This window comes from Leptosomus discolor, chromosome 2 (assembly GCF_034619465.1).
Source record: "Leptosomus discolor isolate bLepDis1 chromosome 2, bLepDis1.hap2, whole genome shotgun sequence".
Lineage (NCBI taxonomy): Eukaryota > Metazoa > Chordata > Aves > Leptosomiformes > Leptosomidae > Leptosomus > Leptosomus discolor.
This window is the reverse complement of record NC_141392.1, coordinates 86,391,247-86,411,714: the sequence shown is the minus strand read 5'-3', so window position 1 is coordinate 86,411,714 and position 20,468 is coordinate 86,391,247. Positions and strand designations below refer to the sequence as shown.

Sequence of the window (20,468 nt, the reverse complement as noted above, 5' to 3'; positions counted from 1 at the left end):
GCAGTGGGGTCCCCAAACTGAATGGCAGATACTGCCCGTGCTATGGGTAATTTGAAAAGTGATGTCTTTAAAACCATCTTTCTGGTATGAAGGTGGAGAAGGGAGGTTAAAAGACCTTTCCTGGCAGCGGAGGATGTACAGGAGGGAAGAACAGTGGAGGGGGAAAGGAAGTTCGTTGTGGAAAGGATTTTGGCTCCCAGTGAGGTTTTACAGTCAGCTCGGGTGGGTTCTGTGTGGCCTTTTAATTGATTGGCAGGTGGCTCCTGCACAGAAGATGATGGTGAAGGACAGTTCTCTCATCCAGAAGCCCCACTGTGCATGAGCGTAACGTAAAACACCACTCTCCCACGAGCGCAGCCGCGTGCCTGCTTCGTTCCCAAGGTTGGGCTCCAGCACGTCTGTTAAACAGCAGTGAGCTGGAAAGAGCTCCTAACTGGTTTTATGCAAATGGGAGCGAGACATCTCATGCATGTGTGTTTGCATGCAGGCACTGTCCCCTATCAAACAATAGATATTGTCTTGTTATGTAAACAGTGCTCAACTGACGAGGGCTTGCTGAGAGTTGAGCTCACTTGTACTGAATTTTTTTTTTACATGCATGCAGCAGAGAGAGCGGAGAGAGTAATAAAGTTGTGAAACTTCAATGAGATAAGCCAAATTAAAAAACCAAATCAAATTATTTGGCAAGTGGTAAGTATATAACCTTCATAATGAATAAGGGGGGTCAGGGCTACATGGCAAAGAGATAAGTAGCAGGAGAAGAAAAACAGTTGTCTTCATATGAGGAGGTTAGTGATATCTAACCGATCACTTGAAACTGCTTCTTTGATCTTCATCGTTGGTCTCCATGTGTCCGTGCCTCTCTCCAAAAGCGTTCTGCTCAGCAGGTGCAACTTTGGAGGTTGGTTTTGGTGGTAACAAGGCATCGCCCGAGAGCTGCTGGGCAGCTGAGGATTTACATTCAGTGAAGCTGACAGCGGAGGTCGGGTGACCGAGCTGCGCTCGACGAAGCAGTTGGGGAAGCTGCGGTTGCTGTCTCCCCGTGTTTGTCGCCATGTGGGGCTGGCTGTTGGTCTGGCTGCAGGCAGCTACCAGCTATGGAGGAGCAGTGACATCAGTCAGTCTGATCTGGTTGTGGTGGGAAATGTGATGAGCGGCTGTCATGCAAATGCTCCCTGGGAAGCTGCTAAATAGTAATTGTTGAAGTAATTAATAACAACAAGTGGGGGGAAAAAAAAAAAAAGGAAAAAGCCCAGAAAATGTTTTCAGATGTCCCAGACTGTGCTGATACTAGTAATAAATCGCACAACTGTCCGTATGAAAATGGAATCATTTTACTTGGTATGATAAAATATGCAATGAAAATAGGGGAAAAAGCAGAGACCAACATATAAGCTACCAGACTTTTATGTAGGTTTCCAGTTCAAAATGTTGATTGGTATAAAATCTAACTCCAAAAATAGTATTGAAGTTGTTGTAGAGTATGGATCAAAAGTATATTGCTTTTGACTTGGTGGGGCTTTGCTGTTTTCCAGATACAGCTGCTGCTGGTGTGGTTTTCATAACAAAACCTTTGACGGGGTTTTAACTTTTGGGGCAGGAAGGGGTTGAGAGGCAGAGTCCTCCCTTCAGCAAAATACATACATTTCTCCTGAGTAGTTTATGCTGGATCCATGATGGAACTGGAGGAAAATCACTGAAAGGAAAGCAGTGCCGCAGGTCTTGGAAAAACCCTCTTAAAGTCACTTGAGAGAAATGGCAGATATATCTGCATCCTGCAGTAAATGATAAAATGAGTTCAAGGAAACTCACTCTTTCTAATGCAATAATCCATTCTGCTGAAAAATGCTGTTATTCTAAAGTGAGCACAGTCTTTATCTTGTATTTTAATGATGGCTTCGCAAAGAGGCTGGACAAGAAAACATTTTATAGATTTTAATATACTGTTATGTACTAATGAGCAAAGAAACCCATTTTGCTTTGAGAGCTGAGCGAGAAAGAGATGGGCAGTGTTTAGACATAGGAAGTTTTCTTAGAAAGACTTTTTTATTATTATAAAATTGTAGCTATTTTGTACCCTCTGATAACAAAATGGTCTGACTCCGTATCTTAACACTGGGCCATTCTAAAATAATTTAAATAGTTTTATTCCATTATTTATGCCACATAAAATGGAGATACCAGGTGCTGAGAGTTTTTCTTGGACTATTCAGCATCATTTCTGGTGATAAACTAGAAAAGAGAATTTGGGGTCCCTTGCAGAAAAGTGGGCTTCCTTTTTCTTTTTTTTTTTTTTTCTCCTTTCATCGTGTACCTTGGTACACACGGAAGGTTTTTGTTAGCTATGTAAGCTAACAAAGCTGTGTATTCTTTTATTTAGATACTAATTTAACTTGATGGTTGCATTGAGAGTGACCTGTGCTCTTGCGTTGCATCTTTCCCATTTAGTGCAGGGGACTTTATAAATTTGATTAGCTCATAGCTCTTAAATCTTTCACAGTTTTCAGGTTTTTCCTCTTCCCTCAAAGAGGAAGCTGGTTGTTTTAAATCCTTTCTGTGAATTTAGGAGACTATTGCCTAGCCTTTCAGTATCTGTGATGCTTGATGTGTCCTGGACTTTCCTTTGGCTTTCAAAAAATCATCATTCCTGCACTTTTTTGTTACTGGCGTGTAGGCGATACTGCCACTGAAGCAGCCTGGCAGCAGTTTGGAGGGGAGGGAGCTGGGGAAGGGGAAAGTGTATAGAGTGTTTTTCACCCGCTCTGCCAGCTGCATGGGAGAGAGGCCGGAGCTGTGAGCTTTATAACCCTGCCACCGAGCAGCTGGCTGCCCACCCGCACCGCGCCGTGCTGTGCCGTCCTGCCACAACATCTCCTGGAGCATTCGTAGGGCGGCGTGACTCATTGAGCTGTGGGCATCATCCGTGGGGATGCAGCTGGACCGCAGCACCTGAGGATGGCGTCTCGCTGCTGCCGGCCGGCAATACTAATCCACAGTCAACCTGTCCTTTCCTACACCCCGCCGATGGGGTGAGCAGGTTATCGTCAGGGGTAAGCACGTTATCCTCGGAAGGGATTGCCTCACAGCAGAGCAACGGAACCTGTGGGCATCACACCTGGAGAGGAGCAATTGAACCTGTGGGCATCACTTCTTTGGAGAGGCTCGGGAAGCAGGTGTTGCTTTCCCAGCCTGCCCCAGGTAAGTAATCTGATCTTAAACAAAGAAACACAGAGACGGCTGTTTCTTGTTTAAAAATATGTTAAAGCAAAATCCTTTTTTTGTTGTTTTGAAGGCAGAAGGTTTGAATATTCCTGTGCTTTATGCTTCCCTCCGAGCTCCCGGATTTGGGGGGTGATAATGAGGGATTTAATTCTGGGCAGCAGGTGCTGGCAGCAGGGATGCGATGTAGCACCTGTAATCGTCTTGTCGGGTTCATTTTGCACCGTCTGGGTGTGAAAGGGGCAGTCGAGCTTTTAACTGTAGTCCTTGGGCATCTGGTACCTTCCTCCTCCTGCTGTGGGTGCAGACGTGTCCAAGGAAAGATGCTCTGTGTGTCTTGAGGCATGTAGAGAGTTAAAGCTGCTGGGGAGCGATGCCACTGCCTGTTGAGCTGCTGCGCTGGAAAAAGGTTCTGTTGGGAGGGGAATGAGAAGGTTGTTTCCCCCTCCCACTCCCGCTGTTCACCCATCGACTTTTCCTACCAGCTCAGGAGAAAAGGAAAGTTAGTCTTTCAGTTGTCTAGGATTCCTATCCTAATCAGACGCGCTTTTCTGAGTTGCAAATAATCCCAGCTGAGAAGATGTAAAGCAGCCGGCGTGGGGAATGTGACCTGTTGTGCGAGTGCCTGTCTGCAAAACGGCTGGGAGCAGGAGCCAGGCTTGTGATGTGACTGCCCTTCGGGAAAGGGGACCAACGACTGCTGGAGACTTGAACAACGTGGGAGACATCTGTAAAAGACCGATAATTGAATCAGCCCCACGCTCTGCTTTTATGTGTGATCCAAGCGATGGAAGAGGCAAGGAGGCAAACTACATGATAACAGCAGTGCCATTGCATTATATCGCTCCAACGTGGCAGGGCATGGCAGGCTGGGGAGGCTCATGATCTCCAGAGGGGATGTTCTGCAGTAACAGTAAGGCAGTGAGAGAGAAAAATCAAACCAGGAAGTACAATTTTCAGCAGTTATCTTGCGTAGGTACATACCTGTTAACCAGACTTTTCCCTGGCAGCGCTAAACTTTGCACTGTTGCAAGTCATTTGAGATGTTGGTGTATGTTTCTAGTGGTGTGGGTAAGACGTAACAAGCATCCACAGTCTCTGTGAATTTGCTCAGAAATGACAGCATGTCAGGAAAATGTTTGCATTGAGCTTTTTGCAGTGAATGTGAAAATCTCTGTGTCAATGATGTTACTGCTTTCTTTTGAATTTAAGGAGTAAGAAAACCAAACAGGGTCTGACCACAGATGTTTTAAGATGCACAGAGCTCACAGTGTATTGTGCGTGACTCCGTCCAAAGTAAAGGCAGACAAGTTAGGTGTGAGGATGGGGACAAACAAGTGATGGTACAGTTCATCTGGAAACCGCCACTGCTCAGGCAAGGGCTGGCACAGAAACAAACTACCCCGCTGTCTGAAAAGCTTACGGGGAGATATCCCTGTTGCAAGGCTTGCCCTGCACTGTGAGGCAGTCACGGAGGGAAGGAGTGGGAAGTGCTCCTGGGTTACGGAGGTGCTGCTTTGGGATGTGATGGGGGGGGTCAGGGATGTGTTGGGAGCAGGGAGGGGTGGGCTTTGGGATTTCAGCTTGCTTCGGTAGCACAAGTCACTGGAAAGAAAATATTTAGAGAGGTGAGATTGAAACTTGTGTTGCTTTTCACAGATCACGTTACTACATATAGGCCATCTGTATTTCTTGGCTTTTTTACATAGTTTGTACTATACTGTGCACATCACTGTGCTGGAGGAGCAGGGTGCGATGTGTACAGTGCTGGTGAGGGACACAAGGAGTTTTTCTTCTGTCTTCCATCTTTTTTGCGTTACCAGGATGTCCAAACTGTGTCTGTCACATTGAGGTTGTGGGTGAGATCGGTCCAGCAGGACAAGATACAGCACTGCTTCTCTATTGTCCCTTGCTGCTCTGCCTTGAGGCCCGGAAAGTTTTTGTCTTGTTTCTCTGAATAAACGTGCAGCTATTTCTATGTCGCTCCAAGTGTGTTCGCACTTAGAAAACAAGAGGAAGGTGAGGAAAAGCTAACCTGAATCCTTTCCTGGAAATAGTATTAGCTAATGTTTAGATTAAGAAATCAAGAGTCAATTACCTGGAGTATTTTCTGGCTTTGACGTAACTTTTCAGTTAGAGAAACCAGTAACTTTCCTGTGCTTTCAAGGGCTTTTTTCTAAAATGCATGTAATAACCTTAAGCATATTGTTCAGCTCAAAGGATGTTATAAGAATTAATGCTCATAAAGCATTTTAAGATTCTTTAATACAAATTATCATTGGAGTGCAAGTTAAATTCTGCTAGTACCATCTACTACCACAAATTAACCAAAATGGTTTTAATATACGTGATCAAAAATGTTTAGTGTAGATCAGTGATCCTGCAGGAACTTTGGATACCACTTTGGTGACATCGAGGATCACGATACCCTCTTAACTGTTGAATTTAACAGAGCTACAGCATCTTTTTGTTGCAGAGGTGTACTGGTGGATACGATCTTGTAATGTTGGAGTGATGCTCATTAAAAGGTCTTGCCCCCAGTGTTTAGAAGACAGGGAGGTGATGTGCCACAACCATCCATGCATTTTCTCCTTGTTGCTGGGAGTGTCTTCCTGATATGAGGATGGAAATAAAATCTTTTCTGCTGTTCTGTTGATGACCTCCCTGTTGAAGCTGTTAACAAAAATGTCAGTATTCTGAGTGGTGGGATTATGATGGGGAGGGTTATGTACTATCAGCTAAACTGAGACAAACAAATCAATTTAGGGGGGCAGCAAAGCCATTAAGCAGTAATAGCTTTTAGTTATTGCTGTTTTGAGACGGATTCAAAGGGATAACATAAGGGTGAAAAACACTGTATTCCACTATCAATCTCCAAGATCATCTAGTCCCTGCACCAATTACCCTTAGACTATGCAAAGCCTGTAATACTGATAGCTGATAAGGAGCAGTGCAGTGATATTTCAAGAGAGAAAGGAAGACAAATCATCTGTATACATACTGGCTCTCTTGAAGGTGTTTTCCCTATATTTAAACAATTAAATACCACAGTGTGAAAAGCACAAGTAAAACTGAAGTCCTCCCAAACCGGGCAGGTTCTGGAACCTACAGCTCAAAGTGATCTGCGGATACATTTTCTGGAATTATGTCAGAAACCTCTTTTCAGCTCCGATGGCTCGTTGGATGGGTCAGTGGAGCCTGGGAAGAAGAACATGCTCACAAGTTTGCATGACGACTGCTAAATCTGAATTGTTTCTATGGTCAGTGGGGCGTGATGTCAGCACTGCAGGGGGAACATCATTTCTTGCTGACAGCAAAGATGAGTGTTTCCCAGTTGCAGGTTGTGATCCCTCCCAAAGGTGTCCTTGGGATGGTTCACGGGAGTCTGTGAAGCATTTTATACTCGTGAGGGAACAGTCAGCTGCTTTTAATTGCTGACTGCACTCAGTCCTTCCAGGGCAGAGGTTTGTACATTATATCAGCAGCCAGTAACTATGACCTGTTCTTGTTCCCTTGGCCAACACAGGCTGAGCTACTGTTAGCACTGGAGGTAGTTAACCTGCCCTTGGCTAATTAAAGTCTGGAAAATCTGGGGGGAAGGAGAGAATGAAAGGGGGCCACACAAATACAGGTTAGGCCAAAAGAGAGTTAAGCTCTCAGAAAGTTTAAGGATTTTTGTCCCAACCCAGGGGAATGAGGGCACATAGAAAATGTGCTATTGTCTACATCCCTCTGCATTGCAACAGAAGTGCAATGTCTTCAGGAGGCTCCGAAGGGTTTGTTTTTTTTTTTTGTGACCCCCTCCCAAAGCGATGCGAAGACGAACGCTCGGGGAGGAGCTGCTGCAGTGCTTCCGTCTCTGAAACCTTGCTGACGGCAGTGTTGTTTTCTGATCCACAGGTCCGGAGGATGGCATAGCAATAACGTCACCATCCAGGGAGCTGGGGTCCTTCCTCGCCGGCCTGCATGCTGCTTGAACCGATGCCAAGCCTTTGTTTTTGGACCGAAGAAACCTGAAAACCTTTCTCTCCTAATTCATGAGCCAGCAGGATGTGGTCGCCGTGCTTTCAGAACGCCTGCTCGTAGCTGCCTACAAAGGCCAAGTGGAGAATGTGGTGCAGCTTATCAACAAGGGTGCCAAGGTAGCGGTTACCAAGGTAACAAGAGAAAAACGCTTTGCGAAATCCCTGGGAACTAACATAACTCCTAGACCATTGTCTGTGAAAACGCCCTCCTAGCTTTACCAATCTGAATGTGACTGAGGTCAGTGTTTAGATTTCCTTAAATGTTATACTTAATAGCTCATGTGAATTTACAGTATAGTGCATGTCTTGTATTTATCCACTTCCCAGTGGATGCAGCTGTGGTGAACGCTGAGTCCTTAGAAATGCAGCGTGCCGGCAGAGGGGCAGCGACATTTTTCAAAGCGTGCATTGACTTTTGAGCACTGTGTGAACTGATGAATGGAGCGATTCATCACTGTCGAGGGAAGGCGGTTCAGAGCGCCCATCTTTCTGGGTGAGGGGATGGGGCAAAGCCACCTGTTGCGGTAGGGTAGAGGTACGCAGAAAGCGTTTCTTGCCTCTGAAGTCTCCCGGTACAGCAGCCTCACTTTATACCTGGCACCTTCATTGATTCATGCTGTGTGGTCCCCAGTCAGTTCCAGACTTGGGGGTTGCAAACTGTGTTCCCTGTACCTTCGAGATAAGGTCAACGTTGAAGGATTTCTGCTTAGATGTTGTGAGTTAGGAATAGGTAATATCAGTTTGAACTCTCTTAACATGTCATAAATAATGCTAGCGTATAAAAGGTGAGATAGAATTGGTTGTTACAGAAAAGATTTGATCAGCAAAAACCTTTTAAAAGAATTAGTTAAATTAGGTCTTTAGAGCTGTAACATAAAATTTGGGACGTCCTGTTTTGATGAACTATTGTTCTGCATTGTATGTAGTTTTATTTGTATTTCCATATTGCTTTTGAACATTATATATGTATGGGAGCTAATATTTACAGATAGAAAGAAAACGTGAGTACGTTTGATAAGTAATCTGTTTTTTCCTCTTTTTATCTGTCAGTGACAGTTGTTTTCAATCCCTTTGGAGTGTTTGAGTTGTAGATAGTATTTATTTTGAAAGCTGGAGTGATCCAAGGACAACCAATGTTTGCAAGTTTTGTTTGCAAGGTTTTTTTTGCCAAAACTGAGCGGCCTCTTGCTGGTAGATACAAAGCACAGGTGTAATAAACATAAACGGTCCCATAAAGATGCCTGTTTGTTGTCCAAGCAGCTCTGTAGCTGATGAACAGCTGTTAAAGGTAGTCAGTAATAGATCAGGAAATACTGACTTACAGATGTCTGAATGGTAGCTTGGGGTTTTGTGGTTGGTTGGTTGTTTTTTTTTCTTTGAGATCATGAGCTGTGAGACTGCTGAGGGACCTGAAAATACGCAAATGATTGAGAGGATGCTCTGCTTTGTATAAATTTGTACATTAATGTAATTTCAAATCCAGCTTCTGTGCTGTTTGAACATAAAATGTGGTGTCATTTGTAATGGTTGCCAGAATAATCATGCCACTGATTTAACTGTTTCATGGAAGTAGTTACCATAATCCACAATTCAAAATTGACACTTTCTCATTGTTAAGGTTGCTTATTATGCAATCATCAGCGCCTTCTGTTAATTACAATAAGAAGCAAATAGTGTAGATCTGACTTTCAAACACACGAAAAGATTGATAAAATGCAGATTTGCTAGAGTTGCTAAAGTTTTTCTTTCCTATATGATATACACGGCTTCCTGCTTCGCGCGCTAGCTTTGTCGTTCAACCCTTGCACGGAAAATCAAAGCAAAGGTCATTTGGTGGCAAAACTGCGCCCAGGTGCAGAGTGTTGGTGTTTCGGTTGGGAAGCTGTGCTCGCTGGTGAGCTCTGAGGCCATCCTACTGTAGCTGACCTGGTACTACGGAGCTGTAGCTATTCTTTCCTAGAGGTTTTGGGTCACCCCCATGGAACTCGGGGGTGGTGGTGGCAAAAGCTGTCCCTCTTGTCATTCTGGATGCTCCCTGGCACATCAACAGACAGCACAGAGAAGGTACTTGGGTAGCCCAGCGACAAGCCCTGCTCAGAAGGGATGAAGTCAAATCGGCGAGACTGTGGAGGAGTGCGCAGAGGGAGAGGCTCTGAGGATCAACTGTGCGTGGGGTATTTTGGAGACGCACACACACAGAGTTATTCCTCCCATGCTGTGAGCCAGATAGAGGTGAGCTCAATGTGAACCAAGAGGCGTGAGACCAAGCTGCTGCCTTCATCAAAGCCCATCAGTTCAGGATCAGTTATATCCTATCCAGGTCTACACAGCATCCAGTTTGCATCTGGCTCTCACCCAGCCAGCTAGCTGCATAAGGAGAGCATGTGCATATTTGCCTATGAAAGGCTGTATAAACATACCCTGAAAGAGCTTGGCTTGCTAATCTGGTGACACACAAAGAGTGGAAGGAGAAAGCAGCATTTAAAGTCAAGAACAAGGTTGTCACAGGAGCAGCCATGTATAAAATAGCCTTAAGTATATTTAAACTGGAAATTTGAAGGGATTTTTTAGCCATCAGAGAGCCAGGTTCTTGTGCAGTCTTTTAATAAGCAGAACAGGCCCAAAATAAGAACTGCTTTCAGGATAGGGGTTGTTAATTTTCGGATGGAAATCGGATGGCGTGCTTGTTGTAGTGGAGAGCTGTTGATCAAGCTTTCAGGTAAATCGAAACCCAGAGCCCTGTCCTCTCCTCAAGATAAAACTCATTGCAAAATGAAACATAAAAATTCATTCACATGTGTGCCTTAGTTCTCTTTTACCTGTATGTTTTCTGCTTTTATTCATAGTTTTCAGTTTGTTCTGTCAAATTAATTTTAAATTCTAGGGATTTGCTTGAAAATAATTAAAAAAAAAGGGGTGTGTGTACTTGTCAGCAAAAATTCCTGCTGAATTCTGGCAGTTTTATTGGAAGACAACATGCAGAGACAAAGCTCTTTGGAGGGAGAGAAAGAGTTCCCACATTACTGTAGGCTTTAAATGTATTTCTGATATGCATCTGTAAGCACAGTCCAATTCTTGTGAAAAACACCATGCAGAGCCACAGCTTGAAGTGACCAGGATCTACAGCTAAATGCTAGAGAGTTCGTTATTTAAACAGGATTAATTGATCCTAGCTTAAGAAAAATGAAGGATATTTTCTGTAACAAACCAAGTACTATTAAATGCTGGATAGCTGGCAAGCTCGTTTGGTTCTGTTTTTATTGTGTATATGGAAGGTCATATGTGGTTAATTGCTCGTTCAATAAACAATTCAGCTTCAAAATAGTATTTTGTTTTTGTCACCTCTAAGTAGATGATTTAGAAGACGAACATCATGAAAGAAACAAAACTCAATGGAGAATCCCTGTGTCCAGGTGCTCACTTCAGCATTTCCTCAGGGATGCACTTGTTCCGTTCTGACGGCGTTACTAGCAAGGCACCTGCGCAGGTGAAGTCCGTAAGAAAGTGGGCACCTCCCCTGACTCCAGCGAGGGACACTGGGGCTCATTCCAGATTTGGAGCCTTTTAAAATGTGTAAGGAAGAGCTGATGGCCGCTAGGTCACACCGCTGTTGAGGATCTGATGTCAGGGAGCCCAGAGTGGGCGAGGGCTGGTGACACTGCGTTGCACGCGCATCGAGCGCTTGTCCTGGTGCTGGGATCTCTGCCACCAACCATGCAGGGTCGCGGACGAGAGAAGGTCTGGTGTTCAGCGGAGCTTTGTGGCTCTGCCCTTCTCAAAGGGCACCTTCTCGACCAGGGCACTCTGTTGCTGTGCTGCCTTGGCAGGACAAAGAGATAGTTTCCATTTTTATCCCTTTTTTTGTCTGACGTTCTTCACAGGCGTGAAATTTATAGCTGTTTTCTTTATGAAAAGGGCAAAAAGTACCCCAAACAACTGATCATACAAATTGGCTGATCCAACAAGCACATGCCTTTATAAAGTGTTTTGGTGAATATGCTGCAAAAGCTGGAAGATTGAGAACTGAGCCTGGTATAATTAAGTCTTTTCTTCCAAGCAAGAAAGCTGGTCCCTTCTTTCAGTTCTTTTGAAGGAGAGCTTGCTTTCAGGAATGTTATTGACAGCTGCATCTTTGACATGAAAGTGCTGGGACTTTTGCTGAGCTGCTCTGCCTTGCTGTCCTCCCAGGATGTTGTTTTCCTTTTCCTGGGTTATTTGTCTTTTGATTTCGTGAGTTAAGATAGGTTAGGGAGGGGGCTGTGCACCACGAGGCCTGGCCCAGGAGAAGTGGTGGTAGTGACATCTCAGATCAGATCTGCTCTTCTCTCGATCTTGTCCCCCGAACAGTGCCTGGAGGATGGAGAGAAGCAGGATTTCACCTCCCAGGCATCAACCTTCTGTGATTCTGTGAACTTCTGGTGTATCACAAGGATGCCTGGCTGAAACAAGGCACTTGTGGGGGGATGGCAGCCCTTAACATGGGCTTACTGCATGCCCGGAGGTGAAATTTCCAGGTCTGAATCTCTGCATTACAGCTCACCAAAAAGTGTTACGGAGTGTTGGGTTTCACTGGCGTATTGCAGCACAGGGTGTAGCATTCAATAGTGAGAATTAATAAGGCCAGAAAAAGCTGTGTATTAGCAAGCATGCACAGAGGAGTATGCTGCTCCTCTATTAAGAGAGAGAGATTGCCAGAGGAAGTTACAAAGGTAGTTCAGGCATTTTTAATGTAATTTGTATAGCACCGTGGGGTTTATGAATATTTTTTCTAAGGGAAGCAGAATATAGCTTTTCTGCAGAGTGTAGCATTAAGATCATAGATATAAAATTGAATTCTGTGGAGGATGCAAAAGCTAGTCCTCCTGTTTTGATTCAGTAGTTTCGTTTGTTTGATTTGATTTTTGAACTAGTCGTGTTACAAATCTGCCATATGGCAACACTTTCGTAATGCTGGTGTACTTGTAGTCTTGTCATCAGGTTTTCAACTTCAGAGCACGCTGAGTTCTTTTGAAAAAAATCTTTTTTTTTTTTTCTTCCTTTTTAAGTTAAGACAGAAACAACAATAGGAATACATTTTGATGCTTTCACATTTTTGTGCTCTTTCAGTTTGAAAAACTACTTGTGTCTGTTTTAATAAATAAAAACAAATGAAAGGGGACTAGCAAACATTTAGGGACTTGCTGAATGCCTGTTGAGGTCAATGAGAAACTTTCCGCTGACTTGAGCGAGCAGGTTATTCATGGAGAACAGTCTAACAAATCATCACAGTGAATGATGTGCCAAGACTTGGGTTTTGTTTTCAAGCTTTATAATAAAATGTGGATAGGCATGTTTTTGTGTAAGCGCAGAATAGATGAATAAATAACAGTCCTTGTGCAGCACAAGAGCAGGGTGAGATGCAGAACTGAATGTAGTTATGTAAAAGTATCTACAAATACATAAACACAAGGAAGGATTGGGCAGCTTGTGGTGCTGAGACCCCCCCCCATATGGATTTGATTGCAGTGTGCATAACAGCTGCTCTAAGAAAATTCTGCTTTTAAATGGTATTTATTGACAGCTGCCTGTCAATGTGTGGAGGCTAGAATACAGATTAAGTACAAACCAAACCACCACCCTTGCATTTTACTGCTGAAATTCACGTGGCTGTTTACTTGTGCTTGGCTGCAACCTGATACGCCCCATAGCTATAGCAGCGTGTCACGGTTGTTGGAAGCTGAAGCCTTAGTGCAGTAGGTCCCATTTATTTTGTCAATAAGGCCGTGACACGAGAGGACTTGTGTGATTTGTTGCCTGATGAAGCAATTATTTACATTTGAATAGAAGTCCAAATTGCATATTTTTTTGTGTGAATGACTTCTTTATTGGCTCATTAATCCCAAGTTGTAGCAGTCTCTCATTTATATTTCTGTAATAACCCCCAAACCAGCACGGTTCATATTTGGAAATGCTCACAAGCTTTTAAGTCAGTAATCTGCATGTTAAGCAGTCTCTGGGTTTAGTGTTGTCTCCTTGCAAAGAGCATCTAGGAGACACTCTTGTTCGTATATGTTTCCTTTCCCTCTAGGACCCATGCGTGTATTCAGATAAGCCCTCTCTTTGGTGCTGCAGTGGTGAGGGCAAAATGTCTTTATGGAGGAGACACGCAGAGGGAAATTAGTCTGTCTGCCTTCATCTCTCTTCCCCCTAGATATTTTGGTTAGGATGCATTGCTGTGAGAGAAAAACTCTGTGGGCTGTTGGTTTGACTTACAGACCTGAAGGGAAGAGCAGCTCTGACTGTTGCTGTTGGGGCTTCCTGCTGTGGCGTGGACCCATTGAACGTTTCTCTCCAAAGCTTGCTGTGCTCCAAGTTTGTCATCACAGCATTAGGGGCACTCAAATCACCCTCTGTCTCTGTCACAGTTCATTCTGGATTGGTGTGTGCATGCATATGTACATACGTACCTGTGCGTATATGTATATGTTTGTGTGGGGAGGTGGCTGGGAGTGTTTTTTTCAGTGTTTGCATTGCCCACACTGGAACACTGTCCAGCTGTACTGCCTATCTCTGCTCTCATTTTGATGTTACTGGGAAGAAAAAGAAAATCTGGCATTGCCAGTTGTTGCAGGATTATGATTAATTTTGAGGTGATCAGTGCTCTTCCAAAAGGCTGAGCCTCTAATCAGTGTAATGTGCTGGAATTGATCCTCCTTCCCACTCTCCCATCCATGGTAGGGTCATAGTTTTTAGCTGTAGTGTCCCTTTATAGTGGGAAGAGCTCAAGGACTGCCTGTATGCAATAGCTGTGGTCTCTGAAGGTGTCTCTGTAGGGGTCTCCAATAGGTGGGATGCCTCTAAACCTGTATTTTTGGGTAGAGAATCTCAAAATCCACAAACCATCTGGAATAAAAATAATCCTTTAGTCTTTCATTTCAATAACTTTTTTTTTTTTTTTTATTCCTTTTAAAAAGCAAACGCCTGAGTTTTAGGGACCTGGCTGGAGTTTTGAATGCCTGGGGATGATGATAGGGGAAATTCACAATTAATGTGAATCTCTGTTCGCTGGCTGCCAGGAACAGCCAGGCAACCCTTGCTCGCAGCTCTCCCTGGCCCTGCAGTGGCCTCTTCCAGCAGGTGTCCTCTTCTCCTCCAGCACCCATCTCCTGTGGCTCACCATGAGCACGGGGAGTCTGCCCAGCTATTGAGGACAGGGGATGGGTTGGTCCCAGTGGCAGGAGACCTTGGAGCTCCCTGGGGCAAGGGCAGCCTCCTGCGGCTAAGCCCATTCCCTAGGGCAGCTTGTATTTTAATATGCCATAAGGCACTGAATGGGCAGGTGAAAGTCGTGTGATCCAGATCTTCTGGGGTTTTGCAACATTTTCTTGTGCTTGTGCCCTGCCACTGGGCACGCTTTGTGTGGCGATTGCCTAGGAAGGTGTGGTGAGTGAGGAAAACATGGTCCTTGTATTGAAATAAACTCATACTTTGCTTTCATAGTTTAAATTTAGCACAGTACCTTTGGCTGCACCTCAGCATTTTTTCAGTGGTTAGAGATGGTTATCTTACCAGAAAGTTTCCCTGCTGGGACATATCCATGTAGCTGATACTGTTTTCCTTTTAAAGTACGTGAGCTGGCTTCAAGTCGGGTTTGTTTGGGATTTTTTTCTGCTCCGTGCACAGATTGCAATAAATTGTTTTTATGATATATTAGTGACCTGCCGGGAGGTGAGATGCCCAGATTAGGTGATTTACTTATTGCTATTAAATAATGTAGAAAGTCAGAACCCATAAACCTGAACGTGCTGGGGCACATATTCATAATCCAAACATATTGTTCATAGACAGGAATGATTTGTCAGTCTGGCTTATTTTTCTTTTTTTTTTTTCCTTTCTTTTTTTCCACACACACCCTGCTCCCCCCCCCCTCCCCGCCTCATGTTGCCTGGAGACTTTATGCCTCCTGCTGTTGAGTTACCTGGAATAGCGACGTAGCCCTGGCCATCCTCCAGGCTGGTGAAGAAGGAAGTGTGCTTGGTGCAGCTCGGAGCCCTTCGCCATAGGAGCAGGCATTTAGGGACCTGCAGCCAGGTCGAGCAGTAAGTGCCCAGGCAGCAAGCTGGATGGTGCCCAGGGGCAGTGGTGACAGCCGAAAGCAAGACCTTCCCACGGCTTCAGTGGGGCAAGAATGGAAGTTTCCCACATGGGAACGAGCTGCTGCCACTAACGGGAGACCACATTTGGGTTTTAAGAGACCCGCTTGTCAGAGTAGGTGAGGACTTTTCCCTTAGATCTGGCCCTTCAGATCAATAATGCTGGACAATTAATTGACGTCTAACGTTTTCAAAGCATGGCACAGCTAGTCAGTAATGCCATGAACAGTTTGTCCCCAGCTGTTCTGTGGATTTCAACACTGGGTTTCCTTTTGCTCTGAAGAGGCTGAATTCCCGAGGCTTCACCAGCTACTTGCGTATAGGATTTGCTGTGTGAAAACAAACCTATCTTGAGCTTGTTTTTTTTATTTGCTTGAAGTAGCTTTCCCACTGGAGAAGGTGCTTAAAACCTCAGAGTGATGATGGTTGCCCTCAGCTTACCTGAGGCCACTAGTAGTCAGACAGTTCTTGAGGTGTTTCCTCCTTCTGTAGGTGATACATTAGGGCCGATACATTTATCTTCCTTTAGAGGATAAATCATCGTGTGGAAAAATATGCAATAGCAGCAGTAATGAAGAAATAGAAACCGGTGAAGAATAATGTAACTCTTCTTTATCTCATAAAAAGCCTAGTGGAGAAAACAGGATTCTTTGTGAAGGTACTCTGGGATTTTAGCAATGGCTGTGCTCCTGTTTCCTTAATTACCATGAAATAAAATTTGCTGTGAACAGTTTTGGAGTGTTGCTGTTTAACAGTTCTTAAGGTGTTTCACTCGCTTTTCATGTTGATGTTTTGAGATTTTTATGTATATATGTATATATGTACACACACGCTTCCTAGAGCAAGAGTTAATTCTTGATTCTCCCTTATGAGTTTTCTTTTTCAGGTTGTGTGGGTTAAATGTTTAGGGAACCACTTGTAGCTCTCCTTTCTTGTCCAGACTGCCTCTTACAATCTCTTTGAGCCTCTTTTCACATTGATTCTTATGCCTCTTAGAAGAAGCAGCCTATGCCCTTTTTCCTGAAATGTTTCTTTTTAAAGTCTGTCAAAGGATAATCAAGTGGGGCTCAGCTACAAGTAACTATTGTTTTCCTCTTGTCATTTCACTTAGATTTTTGGAACACATTTGTTGGGAAGAGGCTTTTTTTTTTTTTTTTAAAATTGATTTTACTGTCAAATTTCAATCTTTGGGTTTTTTTTCTCCTAAAACCATGTATCATGTATCTGTCTCCCTAATTAAAGCTCTTCTGTCCTTCTGTTTATTAGGGAACCATCCTTGATTACACTATAGATTGAATTTCTCACGACTGTTTTATACTTTTACTTTCGTGTGGGTTAGAGCTTGGTAATGTTTAAAAGTAAGTATTATCTAAAGAAACCTGACAGATCTTTGGCAAAATGAAGTTGGCTCTCATACATGTGAAGTCACTTGGAGTGACTACAAGCCTTCCATTCCTTTTAAGGGGAGCGTCTGTCATACACAACAGTCCAGTAATTCTTACTTCCGTCGCAAAGATGGTACCCATTACGACAATGTGAATTAGCCTGCTATTGCAACTTTGTCGTACAGAGTGAAGTTGGAAGCAGCTGACAATTCTGCACTCCAGAGGGACAGAAACAAAAGGGTTATGAATTCTCTTTAGGCATGGACACAAAGCTGGATCTGAATTTGTAAGGAAGTATCCTTACGTGAATGTAATATGCCTTTTGTAAAATGACATTGGGATAAACTGAAATGTTGCAGAAGGAGGAGGGGGAGTTTTCAGAATACGCAAAATCAGGGTAAAGCCTTTGGTACACTAATATATGTCGGTGGCTGCTGTTGCAGGTTTCAGAGAGCAAGGTACGAACAGAAGAATGAGGAAAAGCAGATAAAATTCTGGTCAACTACCACACATAAAAATTAATTTTAAGGTATTCTTTTCTTCTCGTTCATAGCATGGCCGGACCCCCCTGCATCTTGCTGCCCACAAGGGTCATCTCCACGTTGTCCAGGTTTTGCTGAAAGCAGGTTGTGACCTGGATATTCAGGATGATGTAAGTAGACACAACCTTCTTGCTTGGAGTGGAGGGGAAAAGGTTTGCAAATAACAGTAGACCTTCACTTCTTTGAAGCAGGATTAAATTAAAACAAAATCTGTCTCCCTCTTCTAATTTGGAGATGTAACCTCTAATTTGGACATGCAAAACTGCATGGGAGACAGTGCTAAATGTGGTGGTTTTCAACAAATAGCTTGGTCCTCTTGCTCAAGCTGCAGAGCTTTATAAGAGCTCTGGTTGCGCCAGGCGGGTGTGAGTAGCAGTGAGAGTCGTTGTCTGCCCCTCGGTGTAGAAACGCCATAAGAGTTCGTTGTACTCTGTGGGAACCCACTGGGGACATCAGGTAGGGGACACAATCTGTTGTGATGTTTGCCTGAAGTGGGAGATGCTGTTTGTGTAGACACGTGCCGCAGCGTATAGAGTACTGAGCGGCTGCCTGGAGCCCTGTGCAGCGTCACAGGGAAACCGTCCTGTTGGCAGCCGCCCTTGATGTGGGGGTGGTCGCATCTGTGAGGCTGTCATGTGGTGAAGCATCAGCACAGCGAAACCAGCTTTGAATGTAGCAAATGGTGGTTTGTTTTCATTCAGTAAAATGTGTAAATTATCGGAATTTCTTGGTTTTCCGTAAGAATAGTTCTAAGCTTGGACCAGGTTTTAAGGCACATTGGAGTGACTGGTGACATGATTTGAGTTACCTCACTCTGATGAACAGAGGTGTAGGCTGAAATGTGCAACAGCAATTGAAGAACTATGACTTCTTCAGATTTGTTACTGACTTCTGATAGCACACTGGAACAAGTTTGAGGAAGGGCTGATTTTGTTCCCCCTTAATAAATAAGGTGAAGGTTCTTCAAAGGACCTAGAGGTCCAAAGGTGGTTAGTAGAGGCACCTGTATGACTATTAAAAAGACACTGGAAATGTCTAGGTGCCTTTTGAAAATCCCCTTAGGCATTTGTTTGCACCTAGAGAGTCTTAAATATCTACAGAAATGGAAAACTGGTTTGCTTCTCTGCATGAGTAGCTGCTTCCCTGTGAGACATGAGCAGTCTGTCTGACAAGCTTAGGCCTGGGGTACTGGTGCAGCCAGCTTTCTACTGGGAAACTTGTTTTTCTAGGACGAAACTTTGCTTCCTGCGCTCTTTATTCTTTCCCTGTGCCTATCTGTGAAATGGAGTAGATTTGCAAGTGTAATGGGAGTATCAGTTTATTCAGATGTATCCTGAGTATGTTTTTTAACTGCTCCCAGCAAAAATGATTCATCAGGTATTTAAGACAAAATTGCAGGTACTTTACAAGTACAGTCAGTTTTCCTGAGAAAAGCATGTTGCTGCTCTAAGAACGCAAGAGCTTCCACTGATTTGGTCAGATTTGGTTTCTGTGAAAATTGTTTTTTGAGTAAGTCTGGGTTATTTTTAATCCTCTAGTAATAAAATCTAAGCTGTTAGTATGTAAACATGATAGCCATAATGGAAAACTGGTAAATCAGTGGTTAGCATCATTTCAGCTTAGCAATAAGTCTTGCACTGTAGAAATATGCAGCTCGTAGAAGACCTATTTCACTTGCCTTGCAAGCTTCTCAGCTTTGTTCACAATGACTGGATACCACTTCTAAATGTGATCACTAGTCTGAGCAGGATGGATGCATACTTGATTCACAGATATTGTTTCTTTAAAATGTATTTTTATTTTAGCTCTGGATTTAGTACTAGTAATTTGATGGGAGTTGAGGAGAGCCTCAGGAGTTGCTGAGTCTCAGCGGGTATGTTTGGATTTGTCTCAGAGGAAGAGGAAGGCTAAAACTCCAAGTGGAGATTTTTGCTTGTGAAAGGTATTAACTAAAATATTTCTGCTTTCCTTTTACATAGGTCTTCAAAGAAGGTTCTCTATTTCTGGTTTCTCCTTTTTACACTTTATTTAATTTTTAATTTGTTTTTACACTTTATTTATGCCCCACAGAATATGTTCATATTCTCTTTTGGTTGCAATCTATTGATTATGCCTTCTGTCGCTTTTACTGTTTACTTACTTGGCAGTGAAGGCATCTTAGTTTCAAGTGTTGATTAACATCTGTACATTTCATTGCTGTTTTTCAGAAATACAGATTTAGGTTCAGAGATGAAATCGCTCATGAGAGTGGGGAGTATCATATTTAACTGGAAAGTAATCGCTTACTTGATTTTTGTCCGTGGCATTGTTGTGATGACACAAAAAAATCTGCAGGTTCTAAAAAGATTACCTGTATTTTATTTTTCTAAATAACAAGAGAAACCTAAACGCACTTTACTTTGGAGTTGACTCTCTTTAGCTAATGAATGAATGCAAGACTAGCTTTTCATCTGCCACAGGATAAGCAGAAACTTCAAAGTTGCTAAAAATTGTGGAGAGATTAAAACACTCACTTCATGTTCTACAGATACATTCTTTAAAACATGATAAGAACCGTGAGAATTAGTTGAAGAATGACCTCCAGTGGCCTGGAGTGGGATTATTATGAATTTCAACCGGTGGAGTCCAGCTCTGTAGAGTACGGCACCCCAGGAGCTAACTCTTTCCTTCTCCCTGCCAATACTGAAAAGTCTTACTGGGATCCCAATGCCATCTCTGAGTGGTCAATGAGTATCCATACAGCACGCACCTCAGAAATAGTCAAGGAGAAAGTTGTCCCGGTGAAGGAAATCAAGGACGAAAAAGATAAGAGAAACCAGAAGAGAAAGGCTAGGAAGGAACCTAGAAGATCAGAAAGAGAGAAGGAGGTTAGAAATCTTGTGCATCAACCCTGCCTTGAGCTTGATGTCTTCCACAGCTGCATGCTGCAAAACCTTGGCCTGGCAGTCTGGCATGACCGAGCTCTTCTGCGGTGCATGGCTGCATGGTGGGCTTTGCGCTGGGTGCTCTGCATCAGGTTCCCTGCCCTGTATGTGCTCTCTGAAAATCTAACTGGGAAAACAAGTTGGTTTAAAACAAAGGCCTGAGGCCCTGAAACTTCCCTTCTGGAAGCTCCAGTTTAAGAAGCAGAAAATTAATTTCAAATGGAACAATAATCCAGTGTTC

The 20,468-nt window shown here is 43.6% G+C and overlaps 1 protein-coding gene across 8 annotated transcripts in view; it reads left to right on the top strand.

Annotated features, from left to right (window-relative positions):
* The first annotated feature begins 7,256 nt into the window (after positions 1-7,256).
* Positions 7,257-20,468, top strand: part of ANKRD6 (ankyrin repeat domain 6) — a 34,878-nt gene continuing 21,666 nt past the window's right edge. For 5 of the 8 annotated variants that reach the window (XM_009950538.2, XM_009950537.2, XM_009950536.2 and 2 more), the window contains exons 1-2: positions 7,257-7,376; positions 17,315-17,413. In XM_009950538.2, the coding sequence (XP_009948840.1) occupies positions 7,257-7,376; positions 17,315-17,413 (219 nt within the window). Of the gene's footprint in view, positions 7,398-10,608; positions 10,677-17,313; positions 17,414-19,876; positions 20,171-20,468 lie in introns of those variants that run through there. The other 3 variants (XM_086461380.1, XM_086461379.1, XM_086461378.1) reach the window with 2 other exon arrangements.